Here is a 24,663-nt window from a genome sequence, read left to right as displayed (position 1 = left end):
AGCCAGCTGTATATTATTCGTATATAACGACGTAGACATATAATATTATATCGATTATTTGGTAGATACCTTTATCGCGTCCGTCGTCCGTTTGGTCAACGCCGCGAGTACATCTTTGCCAAGTACTGGCGCCTCAAATATTGTGGGAGTATCGTTTTGAAAATTATTGTGTAGCACATTTGCTTGGCATTCTTTTCGTAAATTGATGCGCATCAACCTAATATAGTTATCCACATTCCATGTCATTAATACATCTTTAGGTGGCGATAATTTTCTTTTATCAATCCCCGCAACGGACACGGCTGTTTTGGTCATGATAATATTATAGCGGTTTATACTTTATATGATTTTGCGTGTATATCTATTCGATGATTATGTGAAATATTTTTTTATTCGTCAGCTTATAATATGATATTGTTTGGAATTAAAAAACTATATATTTATTATGTTACTATGGCGATTCGTTTCTGTTGAATGAGTATTAAATATTATAAAATATACGAGCCATGTAATAGATATGTTTAACGCTTGGCTAATACGTTTAATTCATATTACATAATAAAAGCTGGACCAGGTAATTGATTTTGAAATGGTTGCATTAATTTTTTTCAAAACGTTATTTAGCATATAGGTCATAGGTAGTAAAACAAAATGTAATACTTATACATAAGAAAAATCACTGGTAAAATTAATAATAATCCACAATTGTCAACGTTCTACAAACTACAATTTTTCATTTGGATAATATTTTGTTGTCATTACAATATATTTTTTTAAATTAATAATTAGTAATAAACAACAATATTGATAATATTGCATTGTTAATTTTATCTGGTTTGATAAAAATATTATTAATTCGACAATATTAAATTTATAGTTTACCCCCAAGGTCTATGGTTTACCCTACACCACATAATTGTGGCTATTGTAAATTCTACAATTATTTTATCAATTTTACAATAATAATGTTCCCTTGATAATATAAATATGTGCATTTAATAATATATTTAATCAACTTAAAAATATACTTTTTTTAACAAAAAACATTTCTTTGTGTGTTGAGTATGTTGCCGCGCGCCATAACGTTAAAGCGACCGTTAAACGCGTACTGTTTACTGTGCTGTGTTGTAGCCAACCGTGTGACTATTTTATATGATATCAAGTTTTTTTATAAGCAATACATTGCAGTATACGACGTTGGAAAATATTACCTTATATTTACTACAATTGTTAAAGTAAGATATTATAATGATTTATTATATTTGTAAAATATGTATTGGCAATTTACAAGCTTTGGTGGCGCACTACAAAATTATTCACCTTCTAAAACCAAATAGCACTTACACCTGTCATGAAGGCTCTTGTTTTCAATCTTTTAAGTGTTTGTCTTCTTTTAAAAGACATGTGACAAAAAAACATGTTCTTACTAAACCTTCTTCATCACATACTTCACAAGATTTTGTTAACACATTAATTTTAAACAATGAAAGCTTATCAATAAGAGATCAAACTCAACATCAACAAAAAGATGATAATTTATATGATACTACTACAATTTCGTTCAATTTTGATGATGCTACTGCCTACTCCTTTATTGTATGAGTCAAGTGTAAAATTTATTTTAAGTCTACAATAATAATAATTTCAATAATAGTGATGTTATTAATATTCAATCTGGAATTAAAGACTATATTTTAAAGCCAATGGCATCCATTTTGAACAATATAGTTCAAAAAGATATCAAAGAACTCTCAATTCTTTCAACATTTAAAAAATTTAAATCTATTGTCTTAGATCCTTTTTATTACTGTGGTTCGGAATATCGTTTGGTTAATTGGCTGGTAAAAAATAATTTATTATCAAACATTAGTCAATTCACTATAAATAATTAAATTGTTGCTGTAGATCATAGTGGTAGTGTAGGTATCATATGATGAAAAAGTAACAAAAGGCACCCTATTTAAACAATTCTTTGAACACAAAAATAATTTCAAAACATTTTATGATCAAATTATGAAATATAAGCTAAATCTTGGTTCAATTACAACTTTTGTCCAAGGAAAGTTGTGGAAAGAGAAAGTAACTCAGTATGAAGGAAAAATAGTGTTTCCCTATTTTTTATACATCAATGACTTTGAAATTAACAATCCATTGGGATCCCATGCAAATTTTTAGTCAATAGTAGCTATTTATTATAATTTTCCTCTTATGAAAAACAATGCCGAACTTTCAAATATTTTTTTAGCAGCTTTAATAAAACCAGTTGACCTTAAAGAATTTGGAAACAATTCTAGTTTAAAAATATTAATAAATGAATTAAATACACTTGAAAGAGAAGGATTAACTATTTCAACAGATCAAGGAAATGTTCATGTCTATTTTTTACTTGGTTTAGTTTTAGGTGATAATTTGGGTCTGAACAGTATATTAGAATTCAGTAAGTCTTTTTCAGCAAATTATTTTTGTCAATTTTGTAAATCTCACATAGTCTTTACGAAGAAGATAATTCTTGTTTACGTACGATTGAAAATTATTTGGAAGATGTAGGAAAAATGAATTTTAGTGAAACAGGAATATATAAAGAATCAGTTTGAACTCTATATATAGTTTTCATGTGACTAAAAACTTTTGTGTAGATGTCATGCACAATATTTTTGAAGGTGTATGTCATTATGACATGTGCTACATTATAAAATATTATGTGAACACTATTAAAATATTTTCCTTGACAACTTTAAATAATCGCAATAAAATTTCAACTATGGTCCAATTGAAGTTGGTAACATTTCACCTGAAATAACAGATTTGAATTTAAGTAAATTACATTTAAAAATGTCTGCTAGAGAAATGATGACATTCATTCATTTTTTTTCTCTTATGATTGGAGACTTGGTTCCTGAAGGTGATGAAGTATGGAATTTTTATTTAATGCTTCTCAAAATTGTTGATTGCTTATTATCATATGAATTTACTAATAATTCAATTATAAATCTCAAACAATTAATATTAATAACACAACATAATTATTTATATGTTACTCTTTTTAATGATACACTGAAGCCCAAGCATCATAATTTGATTCATTATCCTACTGTAATTGAACATTCTGGTTCACCTAGGCATTACTGGTGCATTAGATTTGAAGGTAAACATAAGGAACTAAAAATGTATGCTCGATCAACATCTTCAAGGAAGAATATAACATCAACACTGGCTAAAAAGTTTCAATTTAAATTTGCACACTACCTATTACATTTAAATACTGAAAAGATAATAGTTAATTTAAAACACAATATTTGTAGTCTTTATTTGCAGCCTATTTGGGACATGCTTTTTCTTTCAATTAAAGTATATTTTACTTGCTAAAGCCAATGTAGTAAGCAAATACTCATAGTTCAGTGGTTTGATGATGTCTGGATTTCTTTTTACTACCCAACCACTCTTCTTGAGCTCCTCTGATATTATTGGATAATTAATATCCGTGTATTGAAAATATTCTTTTGGCCTATATCATATTTTAAATTTATTATTAAATTAATAACCTTAACTTTAATAAATTCATCATTAATGCAAAAATTATTTTTCAATAGAAAATTAAAACTAGAAAAATTATATAATATAGATATAGCCCCCCACAAAAAAAACAATATGATACAAATTTATGTTTGTTAATATGTATTATTTTTTCCAACTGGGGTAGCACTTGCCACTTGCCTCCAGTGCCCCCCTCCTGGATTCGCCCTTGGCTGAGGGCCACTTTTGCCAATCGGAATATTCCGTCACCGCCACGACATAAGTCGAGTATAATAATGTCGTGATGATATATTTTTAGAGAATTCGACAGGTTTCGCTGGAATCGCATTTAAACACTTCGCATAATACGTATTCCAGATGCACTCCGTTTACAGCCAGCCACTGAGCCAGCTGTATATTATTCGTATATAACGACGTAGACATATAATATTATATCGATTATTTGGTAGATACCTTTATCGCGTCCGTCGTCCGTTTGGTCAACGCCGCGAGTACATCCTTGCCAAGTACCGGCGCCTCAAATGTTGTAGGCCAGCGTATTACAGTATCATTTTGAAAACTGTGGTGTAGTATATATTTGCTTGGCATTCTTTTTGTAAACTGATGCGCATCAACCTAGTGTAGTTATCCACATTCCACATTAATTTGTATTCTTTGGGTGGCGATAATTTTCTTATAGCAACTTTTTTCTTCTTGTCCGTCTTGTCGCTGGCGATCCCCGCAACGGACACGGTTCTTTTGCTCTTGGACCCGCCGCCAGTGCCGTAGCTAGGATGCATCATGATAATATACGAACTGTATAAAAAAAAATTTTTTTTTGATAAATTATAGGCTAATAATAAAGATAAAATATACGCAATGCATACATAGATATTTTATAAGATTCTAATACAAGTAATATCTACGAATGCATAATGTTTCAATTGTTAACAGTGAGATAACGGCGTAGCATGACCCATAGAATTATAAATTATAATTATAAATATAATATTAATATTACTCTATGGCATGGCCGCACGAGTAACTATTGGTTATTGCATTTGTTGTTATTGGTAAACAATGTATAGGCAACTGTTTCTAATCGTTAATGTTTATAAATCATAAACTCGTAGACGGCAGTGGCGTAGTGTGTATTAATATTCTTATAGTTCTTTTTTATAAAACTACCTACAAGTTACTATTAATTTTAGTTTTGAAACGTTAGTTACGGTTTCTTTTTAATATGGATCGACCTTCAAAGCAAAAAGTTTATGTTGACAATTTTTTTACCAAGTATTATGTTGGAAATATTGAAAAACGAAAATGTTTATTTTGTAAAGAGTCTTATGCCTATAATGCATTTCGTTTGGCAAAGCATTTATTAGTATGTAAAAAAACTGATGCAACATTTTCAACGGAAAAATTAAAAATCGCATCATTGTTCATCGATAAACTGCAATAGTATTGATCTTACCACACTCGGGTAACTATATTTATTAATTATATAAGCACCATAATAATTTAAAAAAATACTGTATTATACAAATGAAAAATAAAATACGGTATTTTTACATCACTGGACTGAGCCAGCTGTATATTATTCGTATATAACGACGTAGACATATAATATTATATCGATTATTATATATATTAGATACCTGTATCGCGTCCGTCGCCCGTTTTGTCAACGCCGCGAGTACATCCTTGCCAAGTACTGGCGCCGCAAATGTCGTAAACCGGCGTACTACAGCATCATTACAAAAACTGTCGTTCAGAATATGTGCTTGGCATTCTTTTTTTAAAGTGACGATGATTTTCCTACGGGTTTTTCTAAGGCCGCAACTTTTACCTTCTTTGTAATTTTGTTGCCGGCGATCCCAGCAACGGACACGGTTCTTTTGCTCTTGGACCCGCCGCCAGTGCCGTAGCTAGGATGCATCATGATTCAAATGAAGAATAAAATACGGTATTTTTACATCACTGGACTGAGCCAGCTGTATATTATTCGTATATAACGACGTAGACATATAATATTATATCGATTATTAGGTAGATACCTTTATCGCGTCCGTCGCCCGTTTTGTCAACGCCGCGAGCACATCCTCACCAAGTACTGGCGCCTCAAATGTCGTAGACCAGCGTATTACAGTATCATTCGGAAAACTGTGGTGTAGTATATTTGCTTGGCATTCTTTTTGAAGCTGACACGCAACAACCTTGTGTAGTTATCCAAATTCCACATTAATTTGGATTCTTTGGGTGGCGATAATTTTCTTATATCATTTTTGTTCTTCTTGTCCGTCGACACGCTGGCGATCCCCGCAACGGACACGGTTCTTTTGCTCTTGAACCCGCCGCCAGTGCCGTAGCTAGGATGCATCATGATTCAAATGAAAAATAAAATACGGTATTTTTACATCACTGGACTGAGCCAGCTGTATATTATTCGTATATAACGACGTAGACATATAATATTATATCGATTATTAGGTAGATACCTTTATCGCGTCCGTCGCCCGTTTTGTCAACGCCGCGAGCACATCCTCACCAAGTACTGGCGCCTCAAATGTTGTAGGCCAGCGTATTACAGTATCATTCGGAAAACTGTCCTGTAGTATATTTGCTTGGCATTCTATTTTGAAGTTGACACGCAACAATCTTGTGTAATTATCAACATTCCAGAGAACAGAGAAAAATGACCTATGTGAAAACCTTTTTGAATCATATAAATATATAATCTAAAGTAATTTGATATTAATTATTTTTTTTATTAATTAAAAAGGGGAAACTAGGGGTAACTTTTAAAGTTCAAATGGGAACATATGTTTTATTTTATTTATTTTTATTTTTCATATATGATTTTTTTTTTAATGAATTTTGACGTATTATTCATAATTATGCATAAATAATTAAAGAAGTTATTAACATTTGAATTTTGTATTTTAATTTATAAAATGCCATCAATGAATAATAACAATAGACATTTGTGCTTCTGTTATACGCCGATGCATTCTTATACAACCTTAATAATCTTTTTGTTATCTTACTATCAATTTATTATAGTCATAAAACGTATGTTTGATATCATAATTTAAGCTTAATATATTACATAGGTAAAATCGTATCATTGTATTGAAAATAAAAAAAAAACAACACATTAGATAACAATATAATATACCTACATAATATTACAATACGTAATATATTGTATATTGTTCTATTTATAATCATAACATAATATTTATTATTTATAATATAAAATTATAAACAAAGATCATACAGTAAATAAATAGGCAATAGCTATTTATATAAAATTGTTGTATAAATTATATTATACAGCATACAATTATTTAAAATCTATACAAATAGGTACCTGTATTTTTGACTAATTACCTAAATATATTTTTTAATTTAATAATAGGTAATAACTGGGGCCCGGAAGTTCATGCATTTGCATGTTTTTACTGAGTGCATCAAAACGTTGCTTGTTGAGATAAAAATTTGAATCACAATCTAACGAGTTCAAAAATGAAATTTTAATGTGCATACTTTAAAATAAAATTGCATTTTACTGCACTTTAGTGTTATTATTAATTATTTTTTTTTTATTAATATTTCATGATAATTTGGGACTTTGAGTATATTTCCAAATGTATTTGTTGAAAAATATGTCCTTTTAACGTTGCCAATATAAAATAAAAACCTGATCAAAACTAGCGTCATTGCTTGATCGGGCTGATAATTGTCATTCATTTGTATTCGAAACCCTAACAAAATATTCAAAATCCATAGTTGTAAATTTTAATTCTTGAAGTAAATATAACACATTAAATCATATTAAAATTGTGGATATTTTTTTCCCATCTTTTAATTATTATTTTTACCAAAAAACGAAAAAAAACGTAATGTAAAAAAAAACAAAATACACATTTAGCTCATATTTTAGTGATTTTAAGCGTATTATATTTTGATAGTTTTTAATGCATGAACTTTCAGGCAATCAGGCCCTATTAATACTATTATCATACCTACTTTCATATTTTGTTTGAATAAACTTAATATTAGATATACCATTTCTAAACGCTGCAAAATGACAACATTGATTTCGAAAACTTGTATGATTAAATTTCACGTTCAACATATAGCTAAATGATGCATAAAAATCAAACAGTTTTTGAAAGAACATTACCTTTTCACAACATAAAGATATGATTTATCCAATATTAAATAATAATAATTAGGGCTTGGATGTTGTTACAATGATTAAAAGTTATTAAAGACTTAAGGTAATAGCTAGACTTGGGAATTTAAAAGTTTTAAAATCAGACAAATGCACATAAAAATATGAGAAAATACAAGCATACACTAGAACAAGGTAATTTTGACTGAATTTATTTGAAAATGTGTCTATTATTTGTATTATCAATTTTTCCTTTTTTTGAATAATTGTACCTACCTATTGATCCAATATCAATATTTTTGAATAAAATAACTGATAGGTTAATATGAAGTATATTCATCTGTGGCATGGAGAGCAAAGCCAATGACATAAAATTCAAACAATATTTACAATATTTACATTACATTGGTAAAATACATTTCATAATAAGACCAATAAGAACTTTAATTTTTAAACTAAATTGACATGACATTTTTTTTCTCTAATAAGTAAACTGTTTAATATACAAAATACATAGTTGCATACCATATTTATACATATAAATTTTTTATGTATAGTTTTATATAATTATAAATATAATAATATGAGTTTTTAATTTAATTATAACAACATCCAAGTCCAAATCATGACTTCAAACAAAATAAGTATTTTAAGTATGTCTTATTGCATCAGTAAAAAAATGTTCATAATATATTCTGAGTGGAGAATTATTGTTGTCATTTAGTTGATTTTAGTATATTAAAATAATCTAGCCACTAAGACTAAGATATGTATGGTAAACTAAATTTAAAAGCAATGTATGTGAACATTTTTGAAATGTGTATAATTTTGTTATCAAGAAAAATTATTCTCGTCATTTAGTAGGTAGGTAGGTACAATTTAGTATAAAATAAGCGACCCTGCGACCCATTGAGATATGCATCATACTATTATGTATGGTAAACTAAATTTACTAGTTTGCTTTATTTATTACACTATTAAATGTGATAATAACCAATTTTTAAATATTATGTTCAAGTATTCATATGAATTAATTAGTTAAAGATAGTTGCTTCTGTGTAAATAACATTATAAAATATAAGTGCTAGTCTTTAAAAAGTTATATCAATATAGGTACTAATTGTTTATAACACTCGCAATATTTAAATTAAGCTACAAGTAATATTGCCAATAATATGTTTATTTATTGTTAACATGATTAACTAATTTAACTTACAGAATTTTGGTTTTTTCTATTTCTTAATCTTTTTTAAAACAATACAAGTTTCAATAATCTAAGATTTTGCTACGAAATTCATCGAAAACCCGTTTAAAAAATAACTTTGTTTCACGCATTATCTGGTTGAAGGAATACATTTTGACTTCCAAAACTTTACACATTGTTTAGACGTAGTGAAAAACATTATATAAAAGCACGCTTTTTCGTGGTATCCAAATGAATCTACAACGCGTGCGTCATATGTTTGTATGTCATCATCCCTCAATATTCTTCAATAATTCATAATCATTCATAATTGCCGAGAGTAAACAAATATAATATATCATGGTGATAAACAAAAACGATTAACTCTTCAACCCCACGCCATCGGTACGATACTATACGTATATTCATACGAATTATGAATAATATATATATTATGCTATTTATACTGATGCGTGAACTTTTCGGCTTAAGAGGCCGTCGTGGTAAAAGTGTTACGTATACAACGCTCAAGAGATGGCGTTGAATTCCATCTCGCCGCCGTCGCGGTAGGCCGTAACCACGCCCATCGTGTACGCGACGGGGTCCGCGTGTTGTAATCGCGGGAGAGGTACATTATTATTTCACGGACGGTCGTGCTGAACGTTTCGCATCAAACGTCATTACAGGCCGTTACGTAAATTGTCGCCCGTGAATTCTATACAGTGCGCTGGCTCGCTACTAGCTCGCAATTCGCAAACCTATTTTTTAATTAAAGCTCCTGTTTGCTTAAAAACATTAACCAATAAATTAAGCATACAAATTATTATACACCAGAACTCGATTTATATTTCTAACCCAATTACTTTTTAAAATACATGTAAAATAATAATTTCATTACGATTAAATAGATTTTTTGGTAAAAGTATTGCGTATTTTACGTTGTAACTTATAAGTGACATGAAGCAATTTTTGTACGATAATTTAATCTCCTAAATAAATATTAACAAAATTTTAAATAGTTTTGATTAATAAATATTGGTGTATTTACTTATTTTAATTTTAAACATATAATACCTACATAAAATAAGTATAAAAAATGTTATAATCAGGGCTGTGAATTTATTGTTTTAAAAATCTTAAAAAAATTAATTTCAAAAATTTTATTGACATTTATAGAAAATAACATAAAAAGTTTGTAACTGAGTATATCCGTACACAACTCAAAACAAATCAAAATTTTTTGAAATTTTTTTCATGTATAGAAAATTCTAATATAAACATTCAGTGAAAATGTCTTGTATTTACAGTTATTCGTTTTTGAATTGCAACAAAATAAGAAAATCGCTACATGAGAGGCCGAATAAAAACTTAATGTGACTTTTTTGTAAACATTTTTTTTTTTTTTGATAAAGGTAGACAAACTGATAAGGAATCTTGTATTACATTTTTAAATCTCCGATTTAAAAAGAAATATTTTTATGAATTTATAACTCAAAATAATTTGTAAATTGTTTTCATTTTTACGTATTTTGTTAATATTTTAATTTTTAACTTTAAATGCTTATAAAAAAAAAAGTGACGGGATTTTTATACTATAACAAATCAAAATATTTTGAAAATTTTTTCATGTATAGAAAAGGCTAGTATAAACATAAACATTTAGTGAAAATTTCATATGTTTACGATCATTTGTTTTAGAGTTACACCAAAAACCAAAATCGATTTTGTCAAAAACCGATTTTGCGTAGAAATTCTCGTTTTTCTTAATTTTTATTTTGTTTTTTTGGGCGCTTTTAAAAACTATTGGGAAATTAAAATTTTGACCTCCCCAAAAAAAAAAATATAGGTATATAAAAAAAACACATCATTGTAAAACCAATACATTAATTCTTGCTTCGCTCAGAATCTAAAAATTTAAAATGTTCGTAATCAACTAGAAACAAGTCAAAATATTTTGGAAATTTTACGATATAGTATTATGTCGTAGTTCCATTTTGCGTAAAATACGATAGTAAATAAAATTACGAATTATAACATCGAAAAATAAAATAATATTATTTATTGACAAAATTATTATTTTCGTATTGACGTACTTGGCTATTTATAACCAGTGCGCGGCTGCGATAAATAACCAGTTTTGACCTATGGTGCGGTACGGCTGCATATGCAAGCGGGGTGGTGGAAGAAGTACTATTTCAGAACGCTGCCGCTGTAATCGCTTTAGCAGCACATGACGACGGCAAATTCGTAATTTTTTTGCCAAAAACATGCTTTCGTACTTCTAATAGTACTCAGGCCTCGTTGATCGTAGAAACATGATTTTGGTATCAAAATAATCACGAGAAGTTGTAATAAATATTCTTGGAACAGAATTTTAAAATTTTTTTTCGTTTCAATTTTATATGTGTTTGAAATTTGTAAAATTTTTCTTTTTTTTAAAAAATCATATAAAATCGGCAAATTTAGATATCGAAAATCTGTTCCAAGAATATTTAGTACAACTTCTCGTGATTATTTTGATACCAAAATCATGTTTCTACGATCAACGAGGCCTGAGTACTATTGGAAGTACGAAAGCATGTTTTTCGGTCGATTTTTTTCTACTGGGACGGCCTCTTAAGGGGACTAAGAAATAGGCAAGAATTAAAAATGAAATGGATTGAGAAATTTAGAGAACTGAAAGCTAAGAATTTTTTTTTTGTTTTAATATAATTTTATATTTCTACTGTTGAATAATACTTTTACTATATAAATTTAAAATAAATTATATTATAACCAAATAAAAATTAATTTTGCATACTTTATATAAATTTAATAAAATGATAAAAACAGAAAACTTTAATACTTCAATATTTATAAAATAGCAACTAATTGAAATTATGTTAATAGTTAATAATGTAAAATTTGATAATAAATGTATTAAGCAAGGTGGATATAATACAGCATAAACATAATGTATTATGTCTATTGTCTATGTAATGTAATATAGTGAAAATTTCAATTAAAATATATAATTTTTATTTTTATTAAGTTAGTGGATTGTGATCTCTATGATTGTGATATTTATATATTTATCCACCTCGGTATCAAGAATATTTACTATTCTTTATCTAGAATTAAAACTAAAATGATAATATTGCAAGTATGTGATAGCACAGAATATTCTGTGGTGATAGTATTACAAATTAGATTAAGTGATAGTATTAAATATGCTGTTAAAATAACAGGTATGTTATTATTTTATTAATTCTTTTAGTTTCTTCTTTACCAAAAAGTTCCATAATTTAACTTAATTCACCTACTTTAAATTTTAATGTCTCGTCTAAAAGGATGGAAGTATGTTGCATTCCTATCAGCTTTTGTTGGTGGCATAGGATTAGCAACTTACCCAATCATTATTTATCCAATGACGCACATTGAAGATTATAGTAAGTTGAATTTGTAATAATATATTATTAAATTAATAATTTAATATATTATAATTATATATACATATATATATATTTTATATTGTTATTATTATTATTTTTTATTATGTAATTTTATTTTACCAGTATTATTAGTAAATTAATATAATATACTAAGTTTAGTGATTTATTTGTCAACCATATATTTTTCAACTTAACGTATGAATGTATGATACACAATTATATACAAAAAAATTATAAAAACAAAATTAAAATTAAAAACTAAAAAATAATATTATTATACACATATCAATGTTAATAAATCCTCTGATGTTAGTAAGTACTAGCATACTGAATATTTAAATAATAATATAATGTATAAGTAGAATAAATGTATAGTCTTAGATTTAAAATTATTATAAAATCACAGTGTCAACATATTGATTATTGCTATTTCTAAACATTAAACTTAATATAAAATGAGTTAAAAAATTACACAATATTTTGCAATTTCTAAATATTTTCTAAACGCTAATAAATTTCAAGTGAATATAATTTTTGTGATTGCATCTCTAGATATTCATTGCTTTAAATTTTCATAATATTTAATTTTTATAATAAATAAATTTTCCCTATTATTTTTTTTTTAAATTTTTTTAATTATTATTGCATTTAAATTTAAACAAATTATTATATGGTAAAGTGTACAATATTAAGGAGAATGTCCTATAGAAAAAGAATAGCTAAGAATCTTATTTGGTTTTTTCCCATATAACTTGTCTTATTTTAAAATTTTTTTAGAAAAGTCACAAGAGCTGAATCGTGCACAATTAGATCAATCTAGAATACAGCCTCAAGTTCCTGGGAGTATGCTATTTTGTCTATTAATTTATAAAATGGTTACCTTTTTATCATAATATGTTTTATTTTAGATATGAATAAATGGACTGATCCATTTGAACGAAAGAATAATGACTGACATTATTGTAGACCAGAACAACAATTTTTTTTTACAATCATGTGGATGTATTTTTATCTGAGACTGATAAAAAAAAAATGGTCATATGTTGGTGAATAGATGTTTTATGTTTAACTGTAGATAATATAAATAATATATTAATATAATAAATTTGTACATTGTATTAATTGTATATTGTACCTAAATAGCATACTTGCTGATGTTTCTATAAAAATAAAATGTTTAACAACATTTTATAATAAAGTTTTATTATACCGTCTATACTCTCTGTAGTGCAACCAAATTAAAATGATGACCATATTAACATAATAATTTGGTTTTGTCATATATTAACTGATCATCATCTTAATTATATTGTAAACCAAGAGTACATTATTAAATTACAAAGTTTGGTGCTTCTATATCACAACTTACTCAATTTTTGATGTAGATATGTATTTTAGATTGTACAATGCTGTCAAATAATAAACAATGCACATTACAAATTAATAAACAACCTATTTTTATTATAAAATTTTATTTTTACATTCAGGTTCTTAAGTTATTTATTATAATATACTATAATATATATTATACACTCTAAAAGTAGAAAATTTTAGAAATTAAAATAAAAATACAATATGTATTACAATCTATAAAGGAACATTTTGTTTCTTAATTTTAAGTATTTTTTACTTTATATTCTGGTAACCTAGTATATCTATTAAAAGTTGATATTAACTATGTCTTTCCATTGTATGTGGTAACATTTCAACAGCCTTCGATATTCTTTCTTCAGTCTTAGGTTTTCCTAGATTAAAAATTTAGTTTAATTTCATTAAAATTGTATTCATTTTTTCAATTGTAATCATTCATCATACATATTATTCAGTTCAAATATTTATATACATAGTCAAACAGATATTTGAATAGTTTGATAATTAGAAATGATAATAACTAATAATAAATTTATCATGTATATAACAATTAACAATACAGCCATTCTAGATACTACATGCATTGTTTTCGCCTCTCTAACATACAAGATAGCAAATTTTCATATAATATAACCATTGATTATACAGATTATTGTATAATCAATGGTAATAACCGATTTTAGTTTTAGTATCATAGTGAATTGACCTATTATCAAACTTAAAAGTGAGAACATAATCTGTTAATTATTCAAATTATTGTTTATTTTTACGATATATTCATTTTTATGCGAGTTATGAGCATTTTTATAATTTAGTATTTTATATACACATAATTTGTTTGAAATCGAATTTATCATTAAAAATCAACTAGAAATAAATAATAATTTTTAAGTTTTATAATAAGTTGATTCTCTCTAGTATAAAGCTAATAATATAAAGTCAGTTCTATTGATTGTAAATTTGTTATCTTGTATGTTTGTAAGACGAGAATGCGGGTTTAGAATCCTTTTAATGTAGAAAATGTGTTAATTATAGCCTATGTATATACTATATTTACAGGTTTTTAGGTGTACCTTAGTGGTTTAGTATCAATTTGTACAAAAATATGCACATATTTTAGTATATCAGGCACATAAGTATCATATACGGGGAAAATAATACTATCTAATAAGTAACGTACTTACATACCTATACAAAAACGTTTAATACTTTGTAACTTGTAAGCAAATAATAAATATTAATTAAAATTATAATTTTGATGTATTCTGCTAACAGAATATCGCAAACAATAAATATAATGTTCTTTTAAAGCAATTAAAAAATATCTTTGTCTAACCTTGAATTTAAAATGGTATCAGATACAAAGGTACAATATGACCTACATAATATCGCAGAACAATATAATATAAAGGTAGGTAATTGACTAATCAATTTTCAAAAACTTTTAATAATTTCTACAATAATTCTAAACAACTAATAATAATAATTGATAGATAAACTTTTTATTTTTACCTCCTTTTATTTTGTTGACCAATAGTTTCAGTAGATTTTCAAATGGACTTTCAATCAACAAGTACAAGATGAACGCAATGACAAATCCATATATTGAATCACCAATTACAATCCATGACTATTAATATAAATGTATATCTTCCATTAGTATTCAAGCAGTTTAAAAAAATCAAGGATTCAAGGCTATATCTTGAAACTGGATTTTTGAGATTTAACTATATAAGTACAGGGTCTCATTCAACAAGCATGCTCATCCGTGAATTTTGTAATTAAATAATTATAAAATATTCCATTTTTATAGATAAGATTTGAAAATTTAATACAATGTTGCTTATAAGTAGTTTATACAAAAATTAAGAAATCTAAAATAATATAATATAGGATATACATAAGTTCAAATTTAGATGAAATTACATTTAAATGATGAATAACTATGTTAGTTATTTAATTTAATTTAAAAGTATAATTTATGAGGATTTAAAACTTTTACATAGGTACTTATATTATGAATTCTTCTATTAATTTTAAATTATTACCTATTTATATCATGAACCTATTCTGAATTTTCACTGTTTTAACTATATAAAGTGGTATTGACTCAAAAGTTAATAACAAGAAAATATATGCTATTATAATTATTAAATATGAATAATATAATGAATACAAAAATTAAATTTATATAAACATTAAACCTACCACAATGTCCGTAATACTAATAGTAAAATAAATTACTTGAATAGCAATATCGGAAATGTATGAAATATACTTGGTGATATAGATTGACAGATAGTCTTCACTCAGAATCGTTTTTCGTATATAAACAATACAATGTCATCAAATTATTCAAATTTAACACGTCAATTACAGTGAACCATTCAACTTCTTAATACAAGGTATACAAATTCCAAAGCACGGTCCTTAAGTATACTTAAAAATTTCCAATATCAGAATTTTTTTTAATGTATTATAATACATATATAATAAAGTATACTTATAGGTACCTAATTTGGAGCACAGCATGTTAAAAGGAGTAATATTTAGGCATTTCAAATGACATGTAGGTGCATTTGGAATTTGGGCTGTTACCGTATGAGAAGTAAATGAGATCGATTTTTCGAGCAAATACAATACAAATACCTTGAACTAGTGAACTACGATAATAACCAAACTAATATCGTAAGATAAAAAAATCATTGGAAATACTAATCGGAGTCGACGCTTCCAATACAGTAAAATTCAAAACGGTTACTTCAGATTCATTTAATGTTCACTTTTTCCAATTAAAAATTACTGTACCTAACTATTTCAATTTTGATGTAATGTTTTCTGGTAGGTATATATAGCAAATCTACAGTAGTAGTAGTACTAACTGCTAACTTCTAGGTGAATATGTTTGGTGAATTACTCTAATTATATTTTTATTAATTATTATATATTATAGTAGAGTAATATTACTTACAAGTATTAATTGATTGAAATATATCTGAGTGCGCGCGGAAGCCACATGATACAATTGCATTGACAACCCTCCCAAATACACTCCGTATGTGAGTCTACCCAATGGCGCGAGTATCAATGACCAAGATCCTATAGGTATTTATGAAAATTTATTATCGAATGATAATAGCGATACGTATAAATTGATTTTAGATAGTTTGGTGAATTTTAATTTTTAAACCATCGATATCAATATCCAGTACTTACCCGTGAAACAAGTGTTTACAGCGGAAACGACAATAAATGCCGAAATCACTGCCGAGTAAATCAGACGAAACACAAGAGCGTACAAGACGCTTGCCCATACGCTGTACTCGTGTACGAAAAAGTAGAATATGGACATCATCCATAATAAGCCGCCGCAGATGATCGTCCACAGACACAGAGCCGGATACGGGAACCGAAAGTCGGGCTTCCGGATTTTTGTGATCCGGTAAACATGACCGGCGAACATTCCTACGAAGTAAGGCGTTGCTCTCGTGTGCGTGGGTATGTACAGCAGCGTGAAGACTTCATTGCTCGGCGGGTATTTCAAATTCCTGCAAATCAACAATGAACTTGTTACAGGGTTTTGGGAAGAAAAAAATAGAATACTCATAATCATGGTTCAAAAGTTAACGCATTATAAATTATTATTGTCTTTGCGCTAGAAAAATCTGAGTACAAAAATTGAAATGCCTAGTACTTAGAATTTTTGCATCCCCTATGCCCTTAACTTTTATAAAAGTTAATTTTTAATATTAAAACGTATTTAATGAATTTTATTTTATATATCTCTAGTCTCTATTATAGGTATATAAAAATGTTTTGTATCTCTCATATAAAATTTGATTTTCTAAAATATGCACTTCAAATCAGCCAATATAAACTATTAAACTATACTATGTTTATTTTATGATTCGTACGACTACAGAGAATATATCATAGGTATCGTGTATAAGTGTGTGATTTCGTATATCATTATTATGTATCCTACTCTTATACTGTATGTAGTAATAATACTTATATGCACTTACGAAATGAAACCAAAAAATGTCGGGTAAAATTTATGATCATACACAACATACGCTGAAATGAAACATGATATGATTATAACACTCGTCAATACAATTCTTTCGCACTTTGGATATTTCCAAACAAAGTAGACAATTAGTATGCCTAGTGCGCACAGATGCAAGTCGCACGCCATGTACCAGGATTGAATCATACACTGTTGACATAAAATCGTTTTAATCATAAAATAATTGTGTGGTGTCGAAAGTAATACTATGAAATAATATAATATTTATACACTTACTGGTTGATCGGAATTCACGTAATTATTTACAAACAGTAAGTTGGTCCACCAATTTTTTTGACAGTTTTCCGACTCTTTAACAGCCATATGCTTCCATAAAGGACCATCCGAGAGGTGTACCAACACGAATGAATAAAATGCGATCATTACACCATATAGAGGGATCAGTCTGTAACGGTAAAATTAGGTATTTTATTAAATTGTATTTTAAAATGTATGTTTCGATTTATTTAAGAAAATAATCGGATATAAAATATAATTATAGTAGGCATAAAGTTATTAAATTGAGTTATACATAATTTAAAATTAAATATTACAAAATCAATAGAAATGTAAAAAAATATTAGCAAGTAGTTAGACACCGCTCTGGCGCTGTTGTACAGTGGACGTTGAGTGGGTCACTTCAATAGATGTGTTAAATTTGAATTCAATGCTACACAAAAAATTGTAATAAGTGAAATACGATGAGTTTTTTCAATTACTCCCAATATAATGTTTATTATATCGTTTAGAAAAAGCTATAAATTACAACATTTTTAAATAACCTTTAATTTTTCAAAATTTTAATTTTTTTTTAAAAACTGATTGCCCTCCAAAATATTGTCATCCTTTAATTTTATAATAATTATATTTGTTCTAGAACCAAAATTGAACGAGTTCTACTTAGATCGCGTAAACGAATTTTGTGTATATCGTACATGTGTAAGATATGGAGACAACACATGCGGGTGCGACGTGCTCTTAAGTCAAATACAGTTTTTTCGTAAAAATGTCCGTTTTTCTTTTCCCCTTTTTTTAAAAATTTTTTTTTGTAGTTATTTTGACAATTTATTTTAACTTTTTTAAAGTATAATTTAAGTTCAATTTTCCACCAGAAACGACCCTCAAATTCGAAAAGCATTATTCAACAATAGTTATCGTGTATACTGTATACATATACAAATATAAGTAAAGAAATATATATATATATATAATGTAATAACAGCAATAACACACAGAATTGTAAAACCATACATTCATCGATCTTCTCACCATCTAAAAGGACAATTTATTATTATTGTTATTTGGATTTCGGATTAGAATCCCATCACTTTCGAATAAAACAATTTATTTTTATTACTGCCCAAAAATATTACTTATATTGAGTTATATTATAAAAGAAATAATACGAGAATCGTCAAATCATGATATCATCTAGATATAATTAACTGACAGGAATTAATTAAAAGATCGATTAAGTCATATTTACTGTGTATTCATCAGTGACTTGATGTTGTAATAAATGTTTGGTTCTTAACCTTTTAGTCAAAATGAACAAGTACACAATAAAATAAATATTTTATAGAAATATATGTACCTAACTATACAAGATAAAGTAAAAAAAAATTAGTATGCAAATATATTGTTACCTGCACCATCTCCAAAATAATATAAATGGCATGTTAAATCGTTTGGTTTTCACTAGTTCAGTGTACATATTAATAAAAGTTAGAAATCCACAGATGGTAAAAAAAATATCTACTACCAATGGTCCGTTATGTACTATTCCATAAATCATAATTTCAAAAGTCTAAAAAAATCAAAAAAAAAAAATTAAAAAAATTAATTTAATTTAAATGAAGGGGCATCTATACAATTTACCTCTTCGATTTTGTTAGTATTATAAACTGGCTGTGCACTAATGTACATCAACCGGTGTCCTAATAAAACGATTAAACAAGCTATTATTTTAAGAAAGTTACAGCTAGCAAATTCTACAGCTTTAGTATTATTGTAAAACAACTTTTTTAGGTTTGATTGAATTGAAAACGCAGCAATGATAGGTTCTGAAAATCATATTTAAAATAATAATACCTAAATAAAAAATAATTGTACAATTTGTATTAATAATTTATATCGTCCAAATTCTTACTGTATTTAGATTCACTATCTTCCTTCGGATATAAATCGTGTAGTGATCCAACAATTGTTAATATGAAAATAATTAATATGAAACACCTGAACAAATTAATTATCAAAATTAGTTATTTTTAAACAAAATCTAAGTACATATGATTTGTATTAAAATAATAAAATACAATATAGATAAGTACATACTAATTAATAAATTATTTTTTGTACACTATTATATGTATTTATTTTGATTACCAGAAAATTGCAAATCCTAATGTTTTGGTCGGCTTATCGTGTTGTGAGGTGCAGTATAGCGAGTCCACAGTAACAGTGGTGTTTATTTCCTGCCTGTTAAACGCAAACACAATTTTTGGAGACAATGTAGACTGTAGATCTGAATGAGTGCACGAGGATGGAATACAAATCGCAGTACTGATTTCATTACGCTGAACCTTTGCCGGATTAGGATTTAGCTGTGTATGTATGTATAAATACATTAATATTATAATTATCATTCAAACAATTCTATATTTTTTAGATATCTTATATTAATAATAATTTCATCAAAATAAAATTGATTATTTTTTAAAAAGAAAATATAAATGTAATATTATGACGAATTGTACCTATCGATTATGATTATCGCGATATAACCATAATATTTATAATACCCATATTAGAATTATTAGATACCTACCTACTTTTAGATATTTATTAAATAGGTATATATTACAAATTGTTATTTATAAACAATAAGAAACACTGACAACAGAATACCTATTAACATTGACATGAAACATACGAAGAGGAGACCATTTAGCTACAGAATATCAGAACTTATAGACTATAGGTACCAATATTATTAATATAAGTAGGTACGTAATATTACCTTTACTGCTTCCCACGCAGAAATTGACGAATTTTTAATATTAAGTGATGTGGTTTTGTAGTAATTTGGATATAGCTTAACAGATGGTGAAAAACGTATATTAACAATACAATACTGCGGTTTAAAGTCTAAATTAGTTGTGTTGGTTTCCAAACATTCATCATAATCACCAAAATCCACTGATTTCCCAGATAATATACCTGTTGGAAACTTTGCTGAAGCATCATACACTAAAATAAATTAAAAAAAAGAAAAATATTACTCTTTAAATGTAAATGTTCCTTGAATGTCAATTACGTTATTTTATTTTCACTAATTTATTTTTTACAACATATAAATACCCTTTTATGGTAAATTTATATTATAATTTATACTCGTACATTTATTTAATCATTGATATTCCGTTTTCTGGGTTATGTATAATTTTATTTGGCAGTGTGCCAGTGTTTTACTATAATTGAACTATGAGATGAGATACATAAAACTGGATCATACTAATATCAATAATTACTACAGTAGCCATAATCAAATAGATAAATTATTGAAAATATTGTACAGGATTTTTATTGATCTATATTAATAATAAAACATAATTCACCCTGAGGAACTTAAAAATCATTCGTATAAAACATTAACATTTAACTGTTAATATTATGCATATTATGAAATTATTCATCAAAATATTAAACAAATATTAATGCATAGGTACCTAGATATTATTTTATACCGTGTATAGAAAACGAGTATAATACTAATCGTATTATTTTTTGATTAGGTATTCGTATAATTTTCTGTTATAGAAAGAAAATATAAGTAATTAATTTCTACTAATAGTAGTCTGAAAATTAAATTTTCCAGAAATATTACTTATAGGATTTTGGTTAATAATACTATAATGATTATTAAAATAATTTATTTTGTTTTAATATAATATTATACCTGTGCATAGTGTATTTATTTAAAGTCTTGTAAACAATTAGTTAGATCAACAGAAAAAATTTCAGCAGAGTCAAATTTGAATAAATTTTATTTTAGTTATTTTATTAAGTTAATACACAGTCTAAATAATTATAATAATACATTTCAAAAATTTGTAATTATTATTCATTTATATTTGTATTTAAATATTTTTAGGATTAAATTATATTTTAACTGATATTATTATAAATATTATTCTATTTGATGACTTATATTATACAAAAATAATTAGTGAGTGTAAATTGTAATCATGAGAATATACTTAAGTAAAATAGAACCTAGAAACTAGTTCTAAAAAAGAGGTAATTATCTATTTATATATAAATGTACAAATGGAATCCTTTTTGTCACTCATATTCTCTGAAACTAATTTCAGGTTTAAGGCCTATTTCTGATTCTATAAGTTAATGAAAAATCTAGCTTTCTTAAATAATCGGAAAATTCGCACATAAAGATATTTTTTTGCCAATTATAAGTTATTATTAGAAATTAGTATTTTAATGAATATTGGATGTAGCTTAACAATCTAATACTTTTTTGTTTTGTTCACACTATTTAAACTTTATGAGTCATTTGTGGTCCAGAATGAAAAGAAAATCAAATTTGGGTCGTTTAAGAAAAAAAGAAAAATAATTTAAAACATTTTTGACTTTGTATTGGACTTGAGTAATATATTTTTTTTTTTGTGTAAATTTAAATTAATTTTAATTGTTAGAGACAATAACAATTAGACAAATTTATATGACGTAGTACCTTTAAAAATATTATTCTTCACATTTTTGTAATGGGTGATTTCAATCGAAGATTAAAAAGGTACGATGACGCCTTCTTAAACATTATTTTATATATCCATATGTATGTATCGTAAATATATGCATGCATATATCATGATTCATGATATGATTATAATATTGTATTGGTACAATGGTGAAAACTCACTTTGGGTTGCCCATAGCCTGAGATCCTTCAATCCTTCGCGATATGCCTGTCCATCCCGCTTACACGCCGGTCCACCGTCCGGGACATAACTTTCAAGCGTATCGTATAATATTTTTGTAACCCATCGTTGTGACTGGTATAATTCTGTTTCGCCGGACACGATTGCTATAATAACAGACACTAGAATTGTCATCGACTGCATGTTTAAACACTCGCGATTCGTACGAAACGCACTGTGATAAATATCAATCCCGAACAAAAGTCTGCGTACTTGACATTGATCGTGTTGGCTGTTGACGATAAACTAATATACGAATGAACACAAAGTAAACGTCCGTTGTGCAGGCGCGAGTTAATTATCGGAAGTTTTCCGTTCGAATTACAACATAAGCGTATATCGAAACTATTGTCTGTTATAGATAGGTATTGTATTGGAAGTTTGCAAGACAAGTGGAGCTGTTGAAATCGTAAATGTCCATACTTCTACCATTTGTACGATTAACCTAATCCAACCTAATCTAATCATTTCCAGTTCCCTAAACATTGAATCAAATAATAATAATCTTTATTAAAATATCATTTTTTTGGTTTTTTTTTTTTTATCATTTTTTTATTAACAATAATAATGTATAGTAAGAATAAAAAATTAATGTGATACCTATACATAATATAATGAAGAAACGGCAAGGTTTTGCACCCGAATTAATCCGAAACCGTAACACTCCTAAGAACCCTTAAAAACACCCGAAACCTATATAACTCTAATGATTTTTTTTCAAAACACCTGAATTAACCAAAACCTGAATAAAACATTTTGGTTAATCCGAAACCCAAATAATTTTGATTTTTACCATATTCATATGATACATAATTTCTTATGGTTAGTTTGAGTTTAACATTAAGTCGATGTTAGCAGTGCGCTAACAAACAGTGCGTTTGTTTTCTCTCTCTAGTCCACGCGCAACATAGACAAAACGCATTTACGCAGTCGGAGTAGAATTCGCTCAATTTTGGTTCTAATTTTCTAAAGTAAATATACCTATTATAAAATTAAATGTTGATAATATTTTTGAGTATAAGACAATATATTTTTTTTAAAACATTAAAATTTTGAAAAGTTAAAGGTTATTTAAAAATGTTGTAATTTATAGCTTTTTCTAAACGATATAATTAACGTTGTATTGAATTAATGGAAAAAACTCATCGTCTTGTACTCATGAATATTATCAAAATTAAATTTTATAATAGGTATATTTACTCTAGAACCAAAATTGAGCGAGTTCTACTCAGGCTGCGTAAATGCGTTTTGTCTATGTTGCGCGTGGGCTAGAGAGAGAAAACAAACAGTGTGTTGACATCCTCTTAATAAAAATACTATTACTAAGAAAAATTTTACAATCAATTATAGGTAAATTCAATGAACCGAGTTTGGTTTAGAACAAATGTTTTACATTCGTGTTATATTTTATTATAAATAACATAATTTTTAAACATTTTATATTCAGCTCAATATATATATATTTTTTGTGAGGGGGGAGGGGTCAGCCTTCAATAAGAATTTGTGGTTTTTCTAGAGTCTAGACTACTAAACACCCGTATTAACCAATATTAACTCGAATAATAACGGTTAATAACATCCAAGACCCAAACGTTTGTTTAGATTTATTATTCGGGTGTTTAAACTTTAAATAATAATTTTAAGCTCCAAATCCGAATAAATGATTCGGGGTAAATCCCTAGAAGAAAGATAGATACATTTCATAAAATAAAGAATCCTCCCTCTGGCGGAACTTCGGCAAGAGTGTCTTATAGTAATATTACAATTTAAATTAATGTTATCACGAAAAATAAATATTTTACATTCTTGTCCTATCTTCACTGTATGCTCTATAGATAAATTTACAACGTAAATATGAATTTATATTAAGAATAAAATAAAATAAGGTTTTTAAATGTTTGTAAATAAATATAGAATACACG

At 27.0% G+C, this 24,663-nt stretch overlaps 2 protein-coding genes across 2 annotated transcripts; one reads left to right on the top strand and one right to left on the bottom strand.

Annotated features, from left to right (window-relative positions):
* The first annotated feature begins 12,058 nt into the window (after nt 1–12,058).
* On the top strand, nt 12,059–13,418 carry LOC132922499 (small integral membrane protein 20). The gene is made up of 3 exons (XM_060986058.1): nt 12,059–12,304; nt 13,085–13,150; nt 13,216–13,418. The coding sequence occupies exons 1-3, from the start codon at nt 12,190–12,192 to the stop codon at nt 13,260–13,262; spliced, it is 228 nt and encodes a 75-aa protein (XP_060842041.1). The 5' UTR covers nt 12,059–12,189; the 3' UTR covers nt 13,263–13,418.
* A 42-nt stretch (nt 13,419–13,460) lies between these two features.
* LOC132922498 (nose resistant to fluoxetine protein 6-like) lies at nt 13,461–23,088 on the bottom strand. Its single transcript, XM_060986057.1, has 12 exons — nt 22,684–23,088; nt 20,767–20,996; nt 20,133–20,350; nt 19,897–19,982; nt 19,626–19,810; nt 19,394–19,554; nt 17,985–18,153; nt 17,704–17,897; nt 16,895–17,226; nt 16,650–16,777; nt 15,191–15,308; nt 13,461–14,052 (listed from the first exon to the last, which is right to left on the bottom strand). The coding sequence occupies exons 1-12, from the start codon at nt 22,883–22,885 to the stop codon at nt 13,979–13,981; spliced, it is 2,097 nt and encodes a 698-aa protein (XP_060842040.1). The 5' UTR covers nt 22,886–23,088; the 3' UTR covers nt 13,461–13,978.
* Between the last annotated feature and the right edge of the window lie 1,575 nt (nt 23,089–24,663).

This window comes from Rhopalosiphum padi, chromosome 2 (genome assembly GCF_020882245.1).
Source record: "Rhopalosiphum padi isolate XX-2018 chromosome 2, ASM2088224v1, whole genome shotgun sequence".
Classification (NCBI taxonomy): domain Eukaryota; kingdom Metazoa; phylum Arthropoda; class Insecta; order Hemiptera; family Aphididae; genus Rhopalosiphum; species Rhopalosiphum padi.
This window is presented reverse-complemented; position numbering and strand designations above follow the sequence as displayed.